Source organism: Tamandua tetradactyla, chromosome 12 (assembly GCF_023851605.1).
Source record: "Tamandua tetradactyla isolate mTamTet1 chromosome 12, mTamTet1.pri, whole genome shotgun sequence".
Classification (NCBI taxonomy): Eukaryota; Metazoa; Chordata; class Mammalia; order Pilosa; family Myrmecophagidae; genus Tamandua; species Tamandua tetradactyla.
The window spans coordinates 5,683,677-5,706,836 of NC_135338.1; the positions used below are offsets into that span (position 1 = coordinate 5,683,677).

The following is a 23,160-nucleotide window of genomic DNA, read 5'->3' on the forward strand; positions in this document are numbered from 1 at the left end:
CATAATATTCTCTAGGTCCATCCATGTTATTACATGTCCCGACCCGCAGGACAGTCAACGGGGTCCGCCACCTGCTGAGGGAAGAATGGCTATGGGACAGAGAGACGCAAGAAGGACAGCAAGACAGGATTCTGATCAAGCTGCAAATTTTATTAGGCTAGCTGGGCGTATATATACCAGCTTGGGAGGGGAAGTAGGGTATGTGGAGCATTATGATAGGAGGGAGTTCGCGCCGGCGGGGAGGACTGGTTAGATAATTGGTGGGGAATTCGCGCCGGCGGGAAGGTCCCGGCGGGAGCCTATTTCCGTGAAGAACCTTATTGTAATAGGCAGGTGCTGTTGCATCAGCCAGGGTGGCCATGTTAGCCCAGTCGCCATCTTAGGCTTGCCTCTTGTCCCCAACATCTCCTCCCTTTGTTTTTCAAAAGGATGGAGGAAGGAATGCTGATTAAGCATTATTTTGGCATTAACCTTTACTGGGGGAAGTAGAGGCCTCATTCCCCAAGTTGTTTGTGACTGTTTTTCTGGGGAGGGGAGTTTTGCAGAGTAAACCCCTATGCAAATGAGGCATACTTCTCAAGGAGCTCGAAAGCGGCCTTTGATTTATTTTTTGGCCCTCCTTTGCAGTGCTTCGCCTTGCACCCAGCGGTACCAATCATAGCATAAGCTAGAAGCATACTTTCGAGTGGTATGCTGCTCCCGTAGGAGGGGGAACTTACAGAGGTTGAGGTTGGGCGGTTTCATAGCCTTCCAGGGTAACACCCTGGTCCTGGAGAGCAAGCCTTTGGTAATGCACCTGAATGGGCCTCCCTAGGGCTGAATTAACTTGATCCTTTACAAGCTGGAGTATTTTCCTTATAATAGCAGGTGCAATAGATATTATAAGGAGTAGGGTTATTAAGGGGCCTAATATAGGGAGAAGGTAAGGGAGGATTCCATTGAGTCCCCAGGAGGAGCCTCCTTGGGCTTCCCGCTCATGTTTGCGGTTTGCAATTCCTTCCCTAAGTTTGGTCATTGAATCTCTGATTAAGCCAGAATGATCAGCATAAAAGCAACATTCCTCGCCTAATGCTGCACAAAGCCCTCCTTGTTTAAGGAAGAGCAGGTCTAGCCCTCTTCTATTTTGGAGAACTATTTCTGATAGGGACGTAAGGGACTTTTCAAAGTGGGTGATGATGGAAGTTTCAATACGGGTTAAGTCCTCGTCTATTGCAGCTCTTAGGCTGAGAGGCTTTGTTGTTGGAGGGTGATTGAGGCGATACTGGTGCCTAGACCAGCAACACCAGTAGATGGATTCTTGGACTTCAGTCGTCTGTCAGCTTAGCCGTCGTTGAATAGGTTATAGCAGGGCTTGCTGGTTTATTAGTAGCTTCAGCTGTGCTGGAGAAAGAAAGAGAGAAAAATGCCTTTTCTCAGGGCAACCTTTTTGCCCTGGACAGATTGTTATTGTCTATTTGTTTTGTTAATCGCTCTGGTAACCATTTGTCTGAATTAATTCCCTAGAATATATATACACTGATTCTCTGCCCCATATCAGGACCGGATCTGGTCCTCACCAAGTGTTATCCAATGGATCTTTCCAGAGGACCTTGGCGAATTGTGTTCAAATAGATCTAAAATAGGCCTGTGGGAGATTGCAAGGTAAAGAAAATAATAAAATCAACAGGATTTTTTAGATTTATTTGAACAAGCTGTCTTTTTTGAATGCATTGTTCAATTAATTGTAACTCTTGTTCAGCTGCAGCTGTTAACTGCCTTTTGCTTAATAAATCAGAATTTCCTTGTAAAATATCAAGCAAGTTTTGTAATATATAATTAGGAATCCCTAAAGTGGCAGGTAGCAAAAATGAATGCAGAGTGCCAATAGTGACATGTACCCATAGCAAATGACCAGATTTTTTAAAATTGAATTCATTGGATTGATTTAAAAGGAATGCAGGAATGTGGATTCTTTATAATTGGTTGTGCATTTTTGCTAATTTTAAATTTATTGCATGCAGTTTTTATGGTATTTTTTCACAATAGTAGCCAAATTCTGATTTGCTTACATGACCGGGCCCAGTTGGGTCCTCTGGGAACTGGCTAGGGACGAAGAGGAGCTTCCTGGACCTAGATATTTTTATTAAAGTACACCTCCTTCTGGGGGGATAGCCAGTCCTCCCGGCTAGAGTGTTCATTTTAACTATTTTTTATCAAGGTCATGTGATAGCAATATCAGTTGCATGTAATGGCAACATCAGGTGAACAAAAAAGACTCCACAAGTATATTTTTTCCTTGCATTCAACCCTCAAATCTGATCTGCTTCCAATATAAGCCATGGTTATTTTAGGATAAATTTAGCTTATACATATGTAGTTTATATAAATATTGGACAAAGTCTTAAGATATTTTGGCTTAAAGGAATATAGGTATTTATATGATTTGAATATGATTTAGTCAGTAATAGATTCATTTATAGTAATAGTACTTAGATTAATAGATTAAGCCACCTGGTTTAGGGCAAGAAAAGCACTTTTTGCCAGTATAATGATACCCAGGAGAAAATCAGTATTTTTTATACAGATAACAACATGACAAAAGTTAACATAAGTTATTTTGATAAAACACAGACTCTTTGCTTTCTAACTAATTATTTAGAATCTTTTTATATCTTTTCATTATAACAGGCTAAAAGTTCAAGAAAACATTGTCATTTTAGACTTATTAAATCTTTCTTGATTTTAATCATAATTTCTATTTTTACAAACTCTCAGCACTTATTATATTAGTTTAGGCTTTATTCCATATTCCATTATTCAAAAATAATGCGTAGGGGGCAATTTTTTGAATAATGACCCGATTTGTTACAATTAAAACAGATGGGGCCGTTGTTTTGAGGGCTATTTTGTAAGACAGCTAATATTGCCTGAGTATTAGGATTTATTCCGTTACAAAGTTTAATATAATTGGAGAGGTCAGTATTACGAAAAGGGCAGATTGCCGCCTGACAGGCGGTGTTAGCATTTTCATAAGCGAGATGCTTGATAAAATCGCTTTCGCTTTCCTGATCACCAAGAATGCACTGGGCTGCGATCTGTAGCTGACTGAGAAAGTCAGTATACAGCTCGTTGGGGCCCTGAACTATTTTTGATAAAGAGGACGTGAGAGCCCGTTTTTGGGGGAGTAGCCTCCATGCTTTAATGGTGGCGGACTGCACCTGGAGACCAAGTCCTCGGGGGTATTGTGCCTGGGTAGAATTAAGATGATAAGGACTTGACCCTAGAAGCTTTTTTAATGACCAGGATTTTGTGCTGTCTTTTAAGATGTTGCTTTCAGCATACTTTTTACACTGCTCCTCAGAGTCCGCTTTCCATAACAAGAAATCGCCACCTGATAGGGTGGCTCTGGCGAGCTGTGACCAATCATTTGGAGTAAGTTCCTTTTCGCTAATATTGTCTAGCAAAGCCAGAGTAAAAGGGCAGTTGCTCCATAAGTATGCACAGCTTTTTTTAGTTCTTTTAAATATTTTAGATTAATCCTTTTGTATTTATTGGTTCGGGGTGTTTCCTCCCGCTCGCGGCTACGCTCGCGGCTACATTTGGATTTTATTTTGTCCTCATTAGCTTTCTCGCTCCCTTCCCCCTCACTGCTTTCCTGTTCAGACTGAGGCTTGGAAGTTTCTGACTTTGCCTTTTGCTGGCTACGGAGGACCGGAAAAACGTAGCGAGCACAGCGGGGGTTAGAGGGCTTATTTTGGTTAGTCATTAGAGAGAGAGAGGAGAGCGCCTGACTGGCGGTTTGCAGGGAGTTAAGGAGGGGATTATTTTGTAACTACAGAATTACATTCTGAGTGGGGTCTGGAGAGGGGACATGCATCTTTTAAGGCATTTTCTCCCTCTCTACAAAGCTGTAGTATTTCAGGGTCTGAAGGGGAAGTTTTTATGGCCTCATTGATTAAGTTCCAATAATTGAAGTCTGTAACTGGTACCTTTTCCGGCCCGAAAGTTTTATGGTAGTCCTTTAAACAATCTCCTACTCTCGATCAGCATTTTTGGTCTATGGTCCCGTCAGCAGGGAACCATGGACAGGTTTGATAGACAAACTGAAAGAAATTTCTAAGGTCCTTTTTCTTAACTCTCACTCCTTGCGTCTTGAGGGTTTCTTTTAATTGTCTCACGTAAATCTCATGTGTACTAGATTCCTGTCCCATAGTGAATTTTTTAAATGAAAAGGAAAGTGACTTACTGCGTGATCCTTCGCTCTTCTCTTTGTTCATCCGTCGGCGAGAGGCAGTGTCACTGGGGCTGCGTTCACAGGCGAGTTAGTTCTGTGGCAGTCCGGGGTTATGGGAGGGCCCTCCTCATTTTTCGGCGCGCGACGCTTCTATCTCTCAGCTAGCGGTCGAGCCCCACGTTGGGCGCCAGATGTCCCGACCCGCAGGACAGTCAACGGGGTCCGCCACCTGCTGAGGGAAGAATGGCTATGGGGCAGAGAGACGCAAGAAGGACAGCAAGACAGGATTCTGATCAAGCTGCAAATTTTATTAGGCTAGCTGGGCGTATATATACCAGCTTGGGAGGGGAAGTAGGGTATGTGGAGCATTATGATAGGAGGGAGTTCGCGCCGGCGGGGAGGACTGGTTAGATAATTGGTGGGGAATTCGCGCCGGCGGGAAGGTCCCGGCGGGAGCCTATTTCCGTGAAGAACCTTATTGTAATAGGCAGGTGCTGTTGCATCAGCCAGGGTGGCCATGTTAGCCCAGTTGCCATCTTAGGCTTGCCTCTTGTCCCCAACAATTACATACTTCATAAGTTTAGTCTGTCTTAAAGCTGCATAATATTCCATCGTAGGTATACGCCACAGATTGTTTAGCCACTCATCTGTTGATGGACATTTTGGCTGTTTCCATCTCTTTGCAATTGTAGATAATGCTGCTATAAACACTGGTGTGCAAATGTCCGTCTGTGTCATTGCCCTTAAGTCCTTTGAGGAGATAACTAGCAGTGGTATTGCTGGGTCACAATCCATTCTGCCATTCTATGTCTTTTGATTGGGAAATTCAGTCCATCAACTTTTAGTGTTATTACTGTTTGGATAATATTTTCCTCTACCATTTTGGCTTTTGTATTATATATATCATATCTGATTTTCCTTCTTTCTACACTTTACTCCATACCTCTCTCTTCTGTCTTTTCGTATCTGACTCTAGTGCTCCCTTTAGTATTTCTTGCAGAGCTGGTCTCTTGGTCACAAATTCTCTCAGTGACTTTTTGTCTGAGAATGTTTTAATTTCTCCCTCATTTTTGAAGGACAATTTTGCTGGATATAGAAGTCTTGGTTGGCAGTTTTTCTCTTTTAGTAATTTAAATATATCATCCCACTGTCTTCTAGCTTCCATGGTTTCTGCTGAGAAATCTACACATAGTCTTATTGGGTTTCCCTTGTATGTGACAGATTGTTTTTCTCTTGTTGCTTTCAAGATCCTCTCTTTCTCTTTGACCTCTGACATTCTAACTAGTAAGTGTCTTGGAGAACGCCTATTTGGGTCTATTCTCTTTGGGGTACGCTGCACTTCTTGGATCTGCAAATTTAGGTCTTTCATAAGAGTTGAGAAATTTTCAGTGATAATTTCTTCCATTAGTTTTTCTCCTCCTTTTCCCTTCTCTTCTCCTTCTGGGACACCCACAACACGTATATTTGTGCACTTCATATTGTCATTCAGTTCCCTGATCCCCTGCTCGAGTTTTTCCATTCTTTTCCCTATAGTTTCTGTTTCTTTTTGGAATTCAGATGTTCCATCCTCCAGTTCACTAATTGTAGCTTCTGTCTCTTTAGCTCTACCATTGTAGGTATCCATTGTTTTTTCCATTTTTTCTTCTTTGTCCTTCACTCCCATAAGTTCTGTGATTTGTTTTTTCAGATTTTCTATTTCTTCTTTTTGTTCAGCCCATGTCTTCTTCATGTCCTCCCTCAATTTATTGATTTGGTTTTTGAAGAGTTTTTCCATTTCTGTTCGTATATTCAGCATTAGTTGTCTCAGCTCCTGTATCTCATTTGAACTATTGGTTTGTTCCTTTGACTGGGCCATATCTTCAATTTTCCGAGCATCATCCATTATTTTCTGCTGGTGTCTGGGCATTTGATCAGATTTCCCTGGGTGTGGGACCCGGCTGGTTGAAAGGTTTTTCTGTGAAATCTCTGGGCTCTGTTTTTCTTTTCCTGCCCAGTAGGTGGCGCTCGTTGCGCTCGTCTGTCTGCGGGGCCCACCAGTAAAAGATGCTGTGGCTCCTTTAACTTGCCAATCTGAATCTCGCAGTCGGCCCGGAAAACCGCGCGTGAAGCGGGGGGTCGCCGGCCGCCGCGGCTTGGGGGAGTGCTGGTCCAAATTGCCCAGCTGGCCCGAGACACCAAGCGTGGTGGGAGGGCCCCGCTATCCAACGTTCCCAGTCAGACCGGGGACCCATGTGCGTGGAGGGGACCCCAGTCGCCAGCCGCCTCGGCCGGGAAAACGCGCGCCCCTCGGGTATCTCACCACAGCGGATTCTCCCTGCCCGTTCAGCCATTCCAGAATGGGGTACGCTGTCTTTTTGGTCTCTGTCGTGGCTCCGGGAGCTGTTTCGTATTGTTTCTGTTTCTTTAGTTGCTTTTCTGGAGGAGGAACTAAGACCCGCGCATCTTACTAAGCTGCCATCTTCTCCGGAAGTCCCTACTGCTTTTTATTTGCTTTTTCTTGATTTGGTGCTTTCTATGTTACTGTAGTCTTTTAACTGTTTTCTGGAGCTTTCAGGAAGATGTTCCTTTTGGTTCTTGCTAGTTATTTAAAGCTTCTGTGGGGAGATGGAGCCCTGAAGATCTTGATCTACTCTCCCATCTTAATCCCATGCAAAGCTTTTCATAATAGGGCTCCAATAAACTTTTATAATTTATTTCCTGTCTCACTTCCTACCTCCATGTATCCTAGAATTCATACACATCTCAGCATTACCCAAGAATACTTTAACACTAATCTTCAGCTTTTGCACATGCATCAAACATCCTACTCCTTTCTTCTTCACTTTGGAGAGCCTAATATCACCTCTTCTATGAAGTCTTCACCAGCTACCCTAGGGAGTTAGGACTTTGTACATACATATTTTTACAGCACTTATCACCTTGCATTATCTTTGTGTTGGTCTATGCCTAAGACGAGATGCTTCTTGGGCTGGGATTCTTCTTATTTGTTGTTTCCTAAAACCTAGCATAGAGAAGATTATGTCAACTGGGGGTGATTTTGCTCCTCAGAGGACAATTGGCAATGTCTGGATATAATTTCTTTGTCACAAGTGGGGATGGTACTACTAGCATTTAGTGAATAGGATGTGAAACATCCTACAATAAACAGGACAGCCCACTATAACAAAGAATTATCTGGCTCAAAATGTAAATAATCTTGAGGGTAAGAAATCCTTAGTTTATCATTCTAAATGTACTTCTATTAATGCTATAAATTTCCAGTAGGATATTTTTCTACACCGAAATAAGCACTCAAAGCACTAGCATCATGATTCTAAGACCTGCAATTATATTGATAATTATTTAGAGTAGTGTTTCTCAAATTTGGTATGTATCAGGACCACCCAGAAGCTTTGTAAAAACACCAGGTGTTTCAGGAGGCTAAATATAGGGTCACCATATGATTAGGTAGTCTTGTTACTGGGAATATACTTGAAAGAACTGAAAGCAGGGACTTGAATAGACATTTGCACACTGATGTTTATGGTGGCATTACCATAATACACAATAGATGGAGGCGACCAAAGGGTACATTGAGTGAGAAGCAGAAGGGCGAATTGTAATGTATACATATGATGGAATATTGTGTGGCTGTACAAAGGAACAAAGTCATGAGGCTTGCAACAAGGTAAATGAACCATGAGAACATTATGTTGAGCAAAATAAGCCAGAAACAAAAGGACAAATAAGGTATGGTCTCTTTTAGAAAACACTTATAAGAAAATTGGGGCTTAAATTGTAAGCTTTTACAGCAGTCACATTTATTCTTGAGCTTTACGTGTCATTTCTAAATTCTGAGATGCTATGCTATATGTGTATAACCTGGTATCCTGGAACTTTGGATATCTGCGTGACACCTAAGACTCAGAGCTGGAGTTCTGCAGCTCTGAAAGTCAGCATTTCTATGTACAGCAACTGTTAAAGACGTTGAAAAAGAGATTAGGCTTCAATCAGAGATACAAATGAAGCTGATCTGGTTGGGACTAAGGTAAATCAGAATACAGGGTAAAGGATGGTATTGTCTGTATTTTAGAACTTCCCCTACTGTATGAGACCAAAGGAAGAGAAGTTTATTTTGTCCAAAACCTAAATTTTCTGTAGCACACGATCTAACTTAACCTGTCTGGCCAGTTCAGTTGAACAACCTAAACACATGGAGCCTAGAATTGGGAACAAGGTCTTGCAATTCTGTATGGTTTAATGTAATACCCAGATACATTCCAGAGTATGCTGGGCAGATAATTTAAAAGTATTGGTAAAGTCCCTTGAAGAACTGAAGTAAAAATATGGAACTATTAAACTTTCCCACATGGGAAATCCCTGACATTTTCTCAAACATTAAGGACTCCCAGATTAACAGGCCAACCCCTTGATCCTGAGGCTTGCTCTTATGAAACTTTTATCTGTAACAGAAAAGCTAAGCCTACCTATAATAATGGCTAAGAGTTATTTCCAGAGAACCTCTTTTGTTGCTCAGATGTGGTCTTTCTCTCTTTAAGCCCAACTTTGCGTAAAATTCTTCTCCCTATGCGGGCATAAAATTTGGGGCTGTAAATCTCCCTGGCAACATGCAACATGACTCCCAGGGATGAGCCTGGCCCCGGCACTGTGGGATGGACAATGCCTGACCAAAAGAGAAGAAAGAAATGTAACAAAATAAAGTATCATTGGCTAAGAGATTTCATATAGAGTCAAGAAGCAATTTTTGAGGTTACTCTTATTCAAGCTTCAGCTAGATATTGCTAATTGTCATGGTATGCCAAGCTCCAACCAATGTTATTCCTGTAAACCCTAAAGAATACCCAGGACTCTGAGACTCTTCAAAGGTTTATTTTTCACTAAGTTTATTTTTCAGAAAGCTAAAACCTCCAGATACTTCCTAGGCCAGATAAGCCCTAAAACCCAGAGTTACCAGTCCTCCAAGATCAACAACCAGTTTAATCCCCTACTCCATAATGTTGACACCCCTTTCAACATGAAGAAGTTAGAATCGACATTACCCAAATAGTCCTAAAGATTGGGAAAAGGACCAAAGGAGAGGAGGAATTGTAACAGAGAAGATAGGATTTAACAAATGAGTATGGCTACTGAATCATTATATTGATATTTCTTCTTAGTCTCCAGCATCTTAGAGCAACTAGAAGGAAATACCTGTAACAGTGGAACTATAACCCATACCAAGACTTTGAAATTTGTTCTAAAACTACTTGTTACAATGTATTTTGAAATTTATTGCTTTTTTGCATATATGTTATATTTCACAATGAAAAATGTTTTTAAAAAAATACAAGTAGTTGGACCCCAACCCCAGAGTTTCAGATGCAGTAGGTCTGGGGTAGTCCCCAACAATTTGCATCTCTAACAGGATCCCAGTGATGCTTATGATGCTGGTTCACCCTTTGTGAACTGCTTTAGAGAAGGGCCCAGGGTTAACCTGGGAATGTATTACACTTCTCACTATTAGAGGCTGTTCTAGTTTGCTAGCTGCTGGAATGTAACACACCAGAGACGGACTGGCTTTTAATAAAAGGGGATTTATCTTGTTAGTTTTTCAGAGGAAAGGCAGCTAACTTTCCACCGAGGTTCTTTCCTAGTGGGAAGGCACAGGGTGGTCTCTGCTGGTCTTCTCTCCAGGCCCCTGGGTTCCAACAACTTTCCCCGGAGTGACTTCTTTCTACATCTCCAGAGGCCTGGGCTGAGCTGCTACGTTCAGTCTCTCATTTAAGCACCAGCCAATTGAGTCAAACATCATTCACTGCAGCAGGCACACCTCCTAGCTGACTGCAGATGTAATCAGCAACAGATGAGGTTCACGTACCATTGGCTCATGCCCGCAACAACAGAACTAGGTGCCTTCACCTAGCCAAGTTGACAACTGAATCTAACTGCCACGGAGGCCATGACCAGAACCTTGAGATACAGTTTGCTGGACAACCAGTTTCTTTCTGTTCCTACATGCCCCAGTCAGATCTGTGTGGCTGCATCTGTAGTGACTGCTTGATCTGGCAGCACCTTAGGCTCAAAACCCAGTACATTTCAAAAAGCAAAGGAAGGCTGCCCCAGGGCAGGAAATACATTCTTCTCCCTTCTCCCCTCCCCCAAATGCCTTAGCCAGTTATGATCCTAAGAACCATGTCCTTTACAATGAGATGACCTCCTGCTCCCGAGGTCCATATTCTCACTTGTGCAGCTTATATTCACGGACCCATTCTCAGCAATCATGGGAGTTGGCCAGGGAATATGCATTAACAAGCTCACCAGAAGGGTGGTTCTCTAAGTGTCTTCCTCTGACCTGCGACAGCAGCATTCCTGAGAACTTGTCAGAAATACAAACTTCCATGCACGACTCTAGACCTACTGAATCTCATGCTCCCGCGTAAGGCCCCAAGGTAACCCTGTGGCACCCCACAAGTATGAGAACCACTGGCTTAAATTATTCTGCCCTTCAAATTTAAGAACCCAGGATTTGAATTGTTTTTCATTTGAGGCTCTAAATTCCCTTCTGACCCAAATATGCCAATTCATAGGAAACAAGGCACCCCACTCCCTGCCCCCCATCACCACCACCAAAAGCCGCCCTCATAGTACATCTGGACCAACGAGAGAGCGCGCGAAGCAACGCTAGTGGAAATAGGTCTTTTGTGCGTGGGCCACCAAAGACCAGGCCTGGCAGGACTGACACCGTCCTGCCACTCGGCTGAGCCCTGACCCTCTGGGGATCTGGGGGCCTTCCTGGGCTGGCTTTTCCCGAGGCGCTGGGCACGCGTCCCGCCCCCGCGCTCCTGCGTAAACACGCGGTTCCCCTGGCAACGCTGGACCCCACGTCAAAGGCTCGGTTGGGTCCCGGGCGACCGCTACCGCTCAGGCCGAGCCCCGCTCCTAGCAGCGGCCTCTGCCCCCGGCCCGGAGCCATCCCTCGACCTCCCTCCGGTGCGGGATGAACAGACCCGCGGCCGCCACCTGCCCTCCCCCCGGTGAGCACGGCCCAGCCCCGCGCGCCCTCCGCGGCCGCCACGCCTGGCGGGACTCCCTCGGCCGCCGCGGCCGTGCTCTCGCTCAGCACCGGGGCGAGCGTGGCTGCCGAGGCGCTGGGGACCCCGAGCGAGGACCGCAGCGGCGCCGCGGGGGCTGGCAGGGGCGGCGGGGAGGCGGGGGCGCTCGTCCTCCTCCTCCTCCTCGTCCTGCTGTCTAGTCTGGGCAACGGCGCGGTGATGGCGGCGATCCGCAAGCACCGGCAGCTCCGCACCGTCACCAACGCCTTCATCCTGTCCCTGTCCGACCTCCTCCCGGCGCTGCTCTGCCTGCCCGCCGCCTTCCCGGACCTCCGCCCGCCGCCCGCCGCCGCCGCGGGGCCCTGGCGCGGCTTCTGCGCCGCCAGCCGCTTCTTCGGCGCGTGCTTCGGCGTCGTGTCCGCGCTCAGCGCGGCCCTTGTCTCGCTGGACCGTTACTGCGCCATCCTACGGCCGCCCCGGGAGAGGATCGGCCGGCGCCTGGCTGGCCGCCCTGGGCTTCTCCTTGCTCTGGGAGCGGCTGGGGTGGAGCCGGGAGCCGCCGGCAGCGCGAAGCTTCCACGACTGCCTGTACCGGACCTCCCCGGACCCGGTGCAGCAGCGCGCGGCCTCCAGCGTGGGGCTGGCGGTGGCCTGCCACCCGCTGCCGTCCCTGCTCATGTGCTCCTGCCACTACCACGTCTGCAAGGCAGTGCGCCTGTCGCACGTGCGCGTGCGACCCGTGACCACCTACGCGCGCGTGCTGCGCTTCTTCAGCGAGGTGCGCACGGCCACCACCGTGCTCGTCAGGATCCTCTCCGTCATCGGCTGCCGGGGGCCCCACTGCTTCCTTGGGCTGCTGGCCGCGACCCGACAGCTGCAGGCCGCGAAGGCGCCCTCATTTCTCAATGTGGTGGCTGTCTGGCTGACCTGGGCCAATGGGGCCATCAACTCTGTCATCTATGCCATCCGTAACCCCAACATTTCGATGCTCCTGGGGCGCCACCGGGAGGAGGGCTACCGGACTAGGAGTGTGGACGCTTTCCTGCCCAACCAGGGCCTGGGTCGGCAGGCCCAACACCGCAGTCGCCTTCGTAACTGCTATGCCAACCGGCTGGGAACCTGCACCGGGATGTCCTACCCCAACCTGGCCGCCGGGGCTGGACGGGACTTGGCCACGTGGGCCTGCAAAAATCCAGTTGTGCTTTTTTGCCAGGAGGGGCCACCAGAGCCAATGACAGCAGTGGCCAAACCATCTAAACCTGGAGCCGGGGTACCAGCCTTTAAGAAGGGTTATGATTCACAGCTTGTGAAGGCAAATTTCCACCAGCTTCATCTAATGATGAAAGATTCCAGGGAGGTACATGCAAATTCATAAAGCCAAACATTTACATCAAAGAGATGGAGGAGGGAGGCTTACCACTTGTCCCAAACAATATAAAAAACAATGTCCCTTCTTCAAAACTGCCAAAAGGAATGTAAAATCAAAAATTAAAACACTCTTAAGCCACACAACTAAACATTGTGAACTGTAAGTGCCAAAAATGACAAAAAATAAACTTCACAATTACTGAAAAGCTCTTATTACAAGGATCACACTGTGAAACAAACAAAAAACATCGAAGGCAACCACTATTTGTTCAAATGCATGTTTCAGGAATGAAAGGAAATCCTCAGAGCTGTTTGAAGAGCCCTCTATATCACCAGCATTCAACAAAACTTCAGATATTTAGAACTTGTGCCTCTCATATATGCTTTGAGTGTTTAGGTTGGGAGAGATGAAATTCTCATCCTCACACATTTTTGCTGCACTTCATTCCCCCCTCTTTTATAATCTTGGTGGGTAATTTTAAATTTATGGCCCATTTAAAACAATTTTAGGATTTTTGAAAGATGATTTATTACTAGATAAAATTCAACAGTTTCTGAAGGGCAAATGAAAAAATAAATGTAGTTGTTTGACGTAGTATTCTAAGATTATATGTAAAAAGAGATGTCCCTTCCACCCTTCTCCTACACCCAAAATTATCTGCGTTGGAAAACTTGGAGGTTTTATCCTTACTCTGACCTACTGCTTCTGTTTCTTATCATTTTCAGAATACCACTCTCAGAATGCTTTCACTATTTAAAGAATTATCTTTCATATAGGAAAATCTTTGTCTTTTGAGGTTAATTTGATTTTTGGTTACAGCCAAAAGGGTAATTTGAAGACAAGTTGATTGAATAAGGTGAGTGATGCCACTTATTTAAAAATGAAAAATGAGAGCACTATAAAGTAACAAGAGAGACTTTCCTGTGTGGCTTAGAACTAACTGAAGATGATTCGAAAGAGGAATTCAAAAAATATTTTGAAAAGTGGCTACATTATTAGAATAACCATTGAGCTTTCCAAGAGGGTAGATCATACTCTCCTACATTTGGGAGTTTGGGTATATTTGTTAAAGAAAAATAATGTCTTAATGTTTTATATACATGACTTGTATAAAATAATGTATTTTTTAGAAAGAGAAAAATAGGTATGGGATTATGATATGTAATAGGGTATTAACATAGGCATAAAGTCAGAGAGGAAATACCTTCTTTAGAAATGTGCAAAACAAATATGATTGTTAAAATAATTCAAAAGCACAATTCAAGATTTGTATATGTAAAATTTCTCACATTAATTACCGCTATACACAGAATAATTTACTCATTTAAAAGATGTTTTGTTTTCTGTTTTTCTTTTCTATCCTCCATCTTTTTCTTTTCTTTAATATTTCACATCCTTGATTGAATAAGTACTTTAAATTAGATATGAAATTAAATCAGCTATCATCCAAAGAGTTAAATAGCCAGCATTTTTACCTTGTAAAGCATTTTAAAATATTTACTAGTATATAATTCATTGTGTTGGGGGGAGTGTATGTCATTTTGTAGTAAAAAAGGAACATACATGATTCATGATAGAGATAAAAGTATTTTTTCCCCTTCTCAAGGCATCATCACAATCAGAAGTTTATAGATTATCTGTGTATATTTTGCCACACTCACTGTAGTACCAAACACGAGCGATAATATCTCCCTCTAGGCATTAATTGTCATAAGAAATACACAGACAGTGCATCTGAACTAACATTTAACAAGTATCTGTGGTGTTTACCTGTTAAAGGCAAAAAGTGCGTTTTGTGGCATTGTGAGAAAATGGAAGTTTTGTCTGGGATTTAGGGGGAAATCATAAAATCTTCCAATTACAAAAGGTATCACAGAAGAGGAATTCAGCAACTTTGAATAAAAAAGACCTAGAGATCTTAGAGGAAGGGGGCGAGCTTGTTGCAAAATAGGAAATTGCCTGAGAAGAAGAGTTGAAGGAAGTTCTGTTAAAAGTAAATATATTGTTATGAAAGAAAAATCCGAGAGACTGGAAATGAAAAGGTGAGGTCGTTCAGGGCTTTGAGGCAGAAAAGTAAGTCCTGTTCTGTCTTTTCAGTGGTAGGAAGTTTTAGAAAAGCCCTGGCTTAAGGAAGAGAATCGGTCCCTCTTACCTGCTCAGCAATCTGACCCTTTTCATTTGTAAGCTCGCTCTTTCAGCCCACTTTAGTGACCCTTCAGACTTACTCCAGTCAAACTTTTATGAGGCCCTACTCTCCTGGAAGATGGCCTTTGCTCCTACTTCACCAAGAAGTTTGAGCATTTAGGCATGCTCTAAACTCTCATTTAAAAGGGAAAGAAAAGCTTCACCCAGCCCTCCATTTTCTCTCCCTCAGCTACCTCCCTTCAGCCAAACTTGTCATAAGAATTACCTACACTTTTACTGCTGTTCTCAATCCTGGTCCACAATTTCAGTGGTACAAGACAAATAATTATTTTTCTGCAACTCATTTTTTTCTGGTAGTCAATTTTGCCAGGTGGCAGAACTTAAGACGGCAGCATCTAAGTTCTAGGCACTTAGCACCAATGGAACTGTTGGTGGACATAGGTTCTCAGTGGTCATCCGTCCACACAGGATCCACTTAGACATTCATTTGCCTCAACCTTATGTCCGTGAATTGCTGAAGATTTAACAGCCCTTTTGGTCCAAGAGGACCCAATTCCCTCAATCACTTCTGGGCCTCTTTTAACACAGAGAAAGATTATTACTTTATCTCAGCACCAGGGGCTTGCCACCCATAAAGCTATTTCAGCTCTTTTTTCCTTAATTATTTTTAAATGTTTTTTATCATTTGTTTTTAAAATTGTTTCATTAATAAATTAAAATAATACATTAAAATATATACATTGAAATTTTACTTTCAGAATGGCAGATGAGGATATCTGTGGATCTGCTCCCCAGTGAAACAAGCATAACTGGTGAAAATTATTTTCAAAAAACAGAGCAACCATTTAAAAATCTCTGGAAGTTGTTGTAAGGGAATATAGGAAAAAAAACATTATTCAAGAAAATCTGCTAAAACTTGGTGACAACAGCAAGAGTCTGTGGCGTTTGAACGACAACTCACTCCCGCCTTTCTCCCTCCCAGCTCAGTAATTTGGTAACTCCACTCAAGGCAGTAGCAGTCAAGAAAACAGGGCTCCTCCTTACACCAGCTCCCAGTGGAGGACTATCTTCTTAGGAAGGGCAGGCCACCAGAATCTTTCGTCTTCCCCAGCTACGTTTTGCAGAGCATAGATTCCAGATGAGTGGTCAAGACGTTGGTGTTGGGTCAGAGTTGTTAAGGAATCCGTGCAAGACAGTGAGTCAAAGCTTAACAGATTTATTGAGGGGAGAAAGCAGGTGGGGACCTGCAAAATGAAAGAAAATGGCTCCAGCTCTTTGTTCCCTCTGGGAGCTGCATTAGAAAGGAAAACTATGTTGGGAGGGGAGCGTGTCCACTAGGTGGTGTGTTATCCCTTGATTGGATGGGGGCTCACTGACTTATGATCTGATTGATGGCTGGGGTTCTGAAGCACTACTCTCCTTTGATGCACAGCTGCATGTACTGACAAGGGTTATCAAGCAGGCCACCTTCTGGTGGATATGGCGCCGGGATGTCTGGGGTTTCCAAACATCTTTTAATCTCAAACTTTGTGATGTCTATCTCACTGACACATCTGGTTCTGCAAACGAAGCTGAGGAGCCTCTGGGTCCAAAGTCCCTTTTACCTATAAAGTTCTTTTTCTGAGGCCTGGCAGTTGGGCGCTCCCTTCTTCCATCCAGGCCCTATCATAGGTGAAGGCTTTACTGCAGGCACAGCACACTGAGAAGGCTGGGGCCTCCATTACCTTTGCCCCAGCATCCTTGTAGGGCAGAGGTCCACACCAGGAGAGGCAACCAGGAGAAGACTAGACCCCCCACCCTGTGTCCTGCTCCTGAAGCAGAGGTGTTTCTTAGAAGCATACCACTGTCCTGCTCCCAGCACAGAGCTGTGGCTCAGAGACTTTACCCATGTGGGACATGGGTCATAAATCCAACAGCTACAACGCTTTCCTCAATGGAATTAATTTTATTTGAAACAAAGAGTAGGGAAATTCAAGCCTAAAGACACTCTCCAAAAACAACAAAACCAGAGGTTTTGATAGTAATTAAGAGAAGGTTAGTAGCTTCATACCAGATGTAAACTAAACCAGGGAACATCTCGTTTGCTAGAGAGATCCTAGGGAAAGAAATAGCTAATACAAACCCTCCTGGGGTCAGAACAGACTTCAAACACTAACCTCAGAAACTATCCCTGCAATTAGACTGTGGTGCAATTTATGTGCCCCAGCATTGTTGAAAACAATATGGCAATCAACTATCAATTAATGGGAAGAGAGTCAAAGACAGCCCTGCTACAACTGTTGTCATCCCAAGGTGCAGTGTCAGAGTCTTCACCTTGTGGGGGAGAGAGACAATATTCTTCACTGAAATAGTCCAGCCAGTCACTAAACAAACAATAACAAGCACTGGGGTGGAGGGTGAGGGTGAGAGTGGAGGGAACCAGTGTCCACAGTTGCTAAAGTTGCTCCAGGATGGCTTTTCTTAGCTGTTGCTTTCCCTAGTACTCTTCAAAGAGTTGTCCGGTTCTCAACAACAGCAAAAATGTGAGACCTATGAGACTCGGGGAGAAAAAACAAAGACAATAGAAACTCCCTGTGAGAGGGCTCAGATGTGAGATTTAACAGAGAGAGATCTCAAAATAGTCATTATAAATATATTCAAAGAATGAAGGGAAAGCACACATAAATAACTAACAGAAGGCATGGTGACAATCTCATCAAATAGAGAATATTAATAAAGAGAAATTATTAAAATAGAACCAAATGGAAATTCTGGAGTTTAGATGTATAGTAACTGGAATAAAAATCTCATTAGAGGGGCTCAGTGGTAAACCTTAACTGGAAGAAGAAAGAATTAGCAAACTTGAAGATAGATCAATAGAGATGATGCAATCTGAAAAACTGAAAGAAAAAATAATTTTAAAAAGAGAACAGAGGCTCAAAGACTGATGCAACACCATTAATGGGATTATCAGAAGGAGAGAAGAGAAAGGAGCAGTAAAAATATATGAAGAAACAATAGCTGAAAACTTCCAAACCTTATTGAAAGAACAATAAGCTGCACATCTGAGAAGCCCAACAAACCCCAACTAGGATAAACATGAGGAGATCTATATGCAGACACTCATAGTAAAAATGCTGAAAAACAATCAGAAAATCTTGAAAAAGCAAGAGAAAAAATAGTTAATTACATATAAGTAAACACCAGTAAAATTAACAATTGACTTCTCATCAGAAGTAATGGAGGCCAGAGGCAATGGGACGACATATTCAAAGTACTGGAGAAAAAGTTGTCAACCAAGAATTCTATATCCAGTGAAACTGTCTTCCAACAAGTGTATATTGAAAGTCTCTTCCCCACACCTCATCCTATCCATGCTGTTCTCACATTGTTTAGGGAATATTTTTATTAGTTTGTTTCCTCATGAAAAGATACATTTTCTCAATTTTCTCCATTTGTACACAAAATTGACAAATTATATGATATTCCTACCCTTACTGTTTTCATTTAATGATAAATTTTGGAGATTTTTTTCAGTATGGTACATCAAAAGCCCCCTTCTTTTTTTCTTTTTTAATAGCTGCATGGTATTCCACAGTGTAGAGTTACCAAAATTTAGCCAGCCGCTGTTAATGGGCACAAGTCATCTTCAGTCTTTTTTTTTTTTTTTTTTTTTTTTTGCATGGGCAAGCACCAGGAATTGAATCCCGGTGTCTGGCATGGCAGGCAAGAACTCTGCCATTGCACCACCATTGCCCACCCCAATCTTTTAATATTAGTAAAAGGCATTTTAGAAATGGTTCAGCTTTTTATCAAGAAGGGATGCCCCTTGCAGAGAATTCTGACTGCATCTTGATGGCCAGAACTAAATTAAATTGCAATCCCAAGATGCGCAGGAGATTATAATATTGAGTGTTTTTAGCAGGATACATTTGCTGTCCCCTCCAAAATCAGAGTTATAATGAGTGCTTTTAATGACTACAATGTAGTGGAGTGAAGATATATGGTGTTCAATGTTAGGACAAAAAGCACTGTGATTTCCTCCTTGCTATCACTCATTCTGGAGGAAATCAGATGCCTTGTTGGTGAGGACATTCAAGTAGCCTATGGAGAGGTCCACATGACAAAGAACTGAGACTTCATATAACAGCCAACATGGAACTGAGGCCATCTGCCAACAACCACATGAGTGAGCCATCTTGGAAGTAGTCCCAGTATTTTGGGAAAGGGAAAGGGACAAATGTAGGTCTGTTGTATGCTTCTGAGTGCAAAAGGTTGTTAGTATTCACTGTCACGTAAATTGGTATAGACTTATGGGAAAGAATTGCTTTAGATCTATTGAATAACTTTTATTTTTTTGTTCTTAAAATACCTGGTTTCTTACAAAGGCAGGTAGGAAGTTTACTGAACAACAGAAAAGATTTGTTACAGTGTTATAAAAGATTTTCAAAGCAAAAATAATAATGTTTGCAGAGTTGAAAAAGATAGCCTGGATTTTTAGAAGGAAATTTAGGTTGAACTTGTGATTATCATTAGTGTTCTGAAGTTTCTTAGAAAAGGGTGTTTATAAAATAGCAACTAAGATTTGGTATTTTAAATGCTCTTAAAATACATTATGACTTCATACGTTGGTACTTGGAAAGTTCAGACTCGTAGCCAAAGGCAAACCTGGTAGCATTCTCATACTCACATAGAGCATCTTTTTATTTATTTGTTTGCAGGATATCCCTGGTAAGATAAAAAGGAAGGGTATTGAAGTTTCACAGATTTTTAAAAATTATAACAAAATATGCCTTAAAACTCTTTAAGAATAGATATTTAGGTTTCTGGATAATATGTTATACACTTAAGTTATCCAGAAAATTGACTTCAATTTTCTCTGCTCTTTTCATTTTCTTTATCACATAATCCTTCCTTTTCTTCTACAAATAAACTCTCCCATAATATAAAATGAAATCACTCCCTTTACTCCGTCTTGCTGTCTCCCTCTCCACTTTCTAGCCAAACTCAAGAGATGAGTCTCCATTTGCTGTCTCCAATTTCCCACCCTGCAATCAGTACATTTTCTAGTGTCCATAAAGCATGTTGCTAGAATAGCTCTCACCAGAGTCACTGATGTCCTTCTAATTGCCAGATCTACTAGCTCCTTTTCATTTCTCATCCTAATGGATCTCTCTGTAGCATTCATTTATTATTGTTTTTTTCTGGTAAAATCATAGCTGAGTGTTTACTGTGGACCACGCACTATGCTAAATGCCTTACTTATATTATCCTCTGAAGTAGGTATTATTTTTCTCCTCATGTCCAGATGAAGGAACTGAGCCTTTGTGAGATTAAGCAGCTTTCCCACTGTGGTGAAGATTATGTTGCTTTAGGTTCGTGTGATCCTAAGCTGGACTTCTCTAATATATCTGACTTAACTTTCTCATTTTTCTTTTGTTTTGTTTCTTATATGTGAGAATGCCTGTGATTCTTTTCTCTCATAATTCTCTTTAAGTTATTGAATCCATTTTCATCTTTCTTTTACCATCAAATGCCTCCCAGATCCGAGCTTTGTTGGTTGTCCCTAACTTGATGTGCTACAAACTGAGTAGCCACCTCTTTTCACTCTCCAAACTGTTGTTTTTAATGTATTTACTATCAACTTAGCTTCCTACCCAGTAGCCCCAGAATTGTTCTCTTATCCTCCCTCCCCTATATCCTGCCAATCATCCAATGATTTGATCCTCCCAACACCATATGTGCTGGTTTGAAAGTGTTGTGTACCCCAGAAAAGCCATGTTTTGATCCCAATCCAATCTTGTAGGAGCAGCCCTTTCTTTTAATCCAGATTCAACACTGTAGGTTGGAATCTTTTGATTAGATTATCTCCACAAAGATGTGGTGCGCCCAATTGTGGGTATGACCTTTGATTAGAGGGAGATGTGACTTCACTTATTCCAGGTGGGTCCTGATTAGTTTACCGGAGTCCTTTAAAAGAGGAGACATATTGGAGAGAGTCAGAAATGACAGGAGCCTACAGAAACCACAGAAGACTTGGAGCCTACAAAGAAAGCAAATGTAGACACTTGGAGAAGAGTTACTTCAAAGGACAGAGACACAGTGTTTGGAGATGCTTGGAGCCCAACAGACATCACCATGAGATGATAAGCAAGTCAGAACCCGGAGAGAGAGCCAAGGGAAGTCACGAGGTGAAAGCCAGCCCCAGAGAAGCAAAGTGAGGAACCCCCACGGGAACAGAAGCTGAAAGCAGTGGGGCTGAGGAGCAAGGGACCAGTAGATGCCAGCCATGTGGCTACCCAGCTGATAGAGGTGTTGCAGACCCATCAGCCTTCCTTGAACTAAGGTGTCTTTCCCTGGATGCCTTACATTGGACATTTTAGAGGCTTAGAACTATTTCTGCGGTCTCTGTGTTATCCTGCCTGGAGCCATTGATAATGCAAGTGGCTCCGCCAAGAAGAACTGGGGTGGGGGCAGGGGAAGGGAGCAGAGAGTATGTTCACCCCGAATATATTCTTCAAACATGGCACCTTTCAATGTTTTTAAAAGTAAAGTATGTGAATTTGAAAGTTGTGAAGACTGATGAAGAGACAGAGTAGCTCTTACCAGTAGGGGTGTTAATGCTCCCTAAGGGGCATTTTGAAAATTTGTGGGGGCAGTTTTAGTTGTCACAATGTTACTAGAATTTAGTGAGTGGGAACCTGCAAACCATGAGAAGATACTATCGAATGCAGAATTTTACCGAACCGCAAACAACTTTCAAATATCCCAGCAGACATTAAAAGAGCTAAAAAAATCTGTGAATAATTATGTAAATCCATAACTTTATTCTATTCTGCATATAAACATAGCATGTTAAACATGGTTTTAATATACAGTGAATTTCTAGAAATGCAACTGTCATATAAGTTGAAAAATTATTGTATTTGTTATATCTGTTTTATATAGAATTTTATCAAACAATGCTCACCAATTTGGGAAAATACATCACAATTTCCTACATTTCCTGAGGTACTGGATTGTGAAGAAAACAGTCTTGTATGAATCTGAATTTGTGGCTATTGCAATCACTGTGACTCTACATTTGGGTGTAAGCATCTAACTCCTTCATTTTGTTTATTCTAGAATGAAAGAAGAACTATAGATACATTCAACATAAATGAATACTACAGGAATTTTGCTGAAAGAAAAATTTGGATACAAAAGAGTGTATATTATATAACTTCATTTATATGAAGATCTAGAACAAGTGGGAAAAAAATGGTAGAGTTTCTAGTTCTCTGCTGAGATTCCCCATCTGTTCACATATTATTCCCATCTTTTCCTTTTAGTCTTTGAACATATGTATAATAACTGTCCTTGACTTCTGTTTCCAACATCTGGGTTATACTAAGGTCTGTATCTATTTACCACTTCTCTGTTTTTATTATTATTAGAGGTCAGATTTTCTGTTTGTTTGATTTGTTTTTTCTTGTCTAGTTTTCTGACATCATGAACATTGTAGAGAACCTGTTTTTTGTTTGTTTGTTTGTTTTTTTGGTGCATGGTCTGGGAATCAAACCTGGGTCTCCAGCATGGAAGGTGGGCATTCTAACCATGAACTACCTGCACACCCTGAGAACCTGGATTTTGTGTCCTCCTCTAAAGGATGTTTAATTTGTTCTGGTGGGCATTTAAATTACTGGAGAGAGCACTCTAGATCCTTTCAGGCTTGATTTTATTCTTTGTTCAAGCATTCTATTCTGGTTTTGTCCTTAGTCTTAGATGTGCCTCTTATTTTAGGGCTTGTTTTATCCTCCCAGTGTGTAGCCTTTCTGTGGTCTTGTATGAATAGCTGAGATGTTCAGGAAGATCCTTCCACTCTGGCTGAACTGGAACTCCGACATCATCCAGTCCAGATCAATTTTAGGTATTTCTGTTCATCTCTCAGTCCTGCAATAGCCACTCTCTCCCAGGCCTCGTGATGTTTTGTCCTAAACATACCAGCCCAACCTTACAAAAGCATGCCTTGGAGATAGCAGTTCCTGAACAGTAAAGCAAATATTGCAATAAAGGGAGGTCAGTTTTTTGCAGTGCATATAAAAGTTATATTTATACTATGCTGTCACCTATTAAGTGTGCAATGGCATTATGTCTTAAAAAAAAAACAATGTAACTTAAAAATGTGACACAGAGACAAAAAAGTGAGCACATGCTGTTGGGAAACCTTGATCAATGCAGGGTTGCCACCAACCTTCACTAAAATTGTCTGTGAAGTACAATAAAGGGAAGCACAGTAAAATGGGTATGCCTGTACCAAGAATCTATGAGGGAACCTCCCCGAAGACTTTGTCTCCTTCTATCACATGGCTCGCTCTTCTCTGGTACCCTGACCCACAAATTCCAGACATTTCAGCTGCCTTGAACTTGGATCGCTATCTTCT

The 23,160-nt window shown here is 42.5% G+C and overlaps 1 protein-coding gene across 1 annotated transcript; it reads left to right on the forward strand.

The window, feature by feature from the left end:
• Nucleotides 1-11,205: 11,205 nt before the first annotated feature.
• On the forward strand, nucleotides 11,206-13,917 carry GPR135 (G protein-coupled receptor 135; the record flags this gene model as incomplete). Its single annotated transcript, XM_077124361.1, is given in 3 exon segments — nucleotides 11,206-11,735; nucleotides 11,737-13,080; nucleotides 13,339-13,917. Coding segments are annotated over 2 exon segments (1,413 nt in total), but the record flags the coding sequence as incomplete, so codon positions are not given.
• Between the last annotated feature and the right edge of the window lie 9,243 nt (nucleotides 13,918-23,160).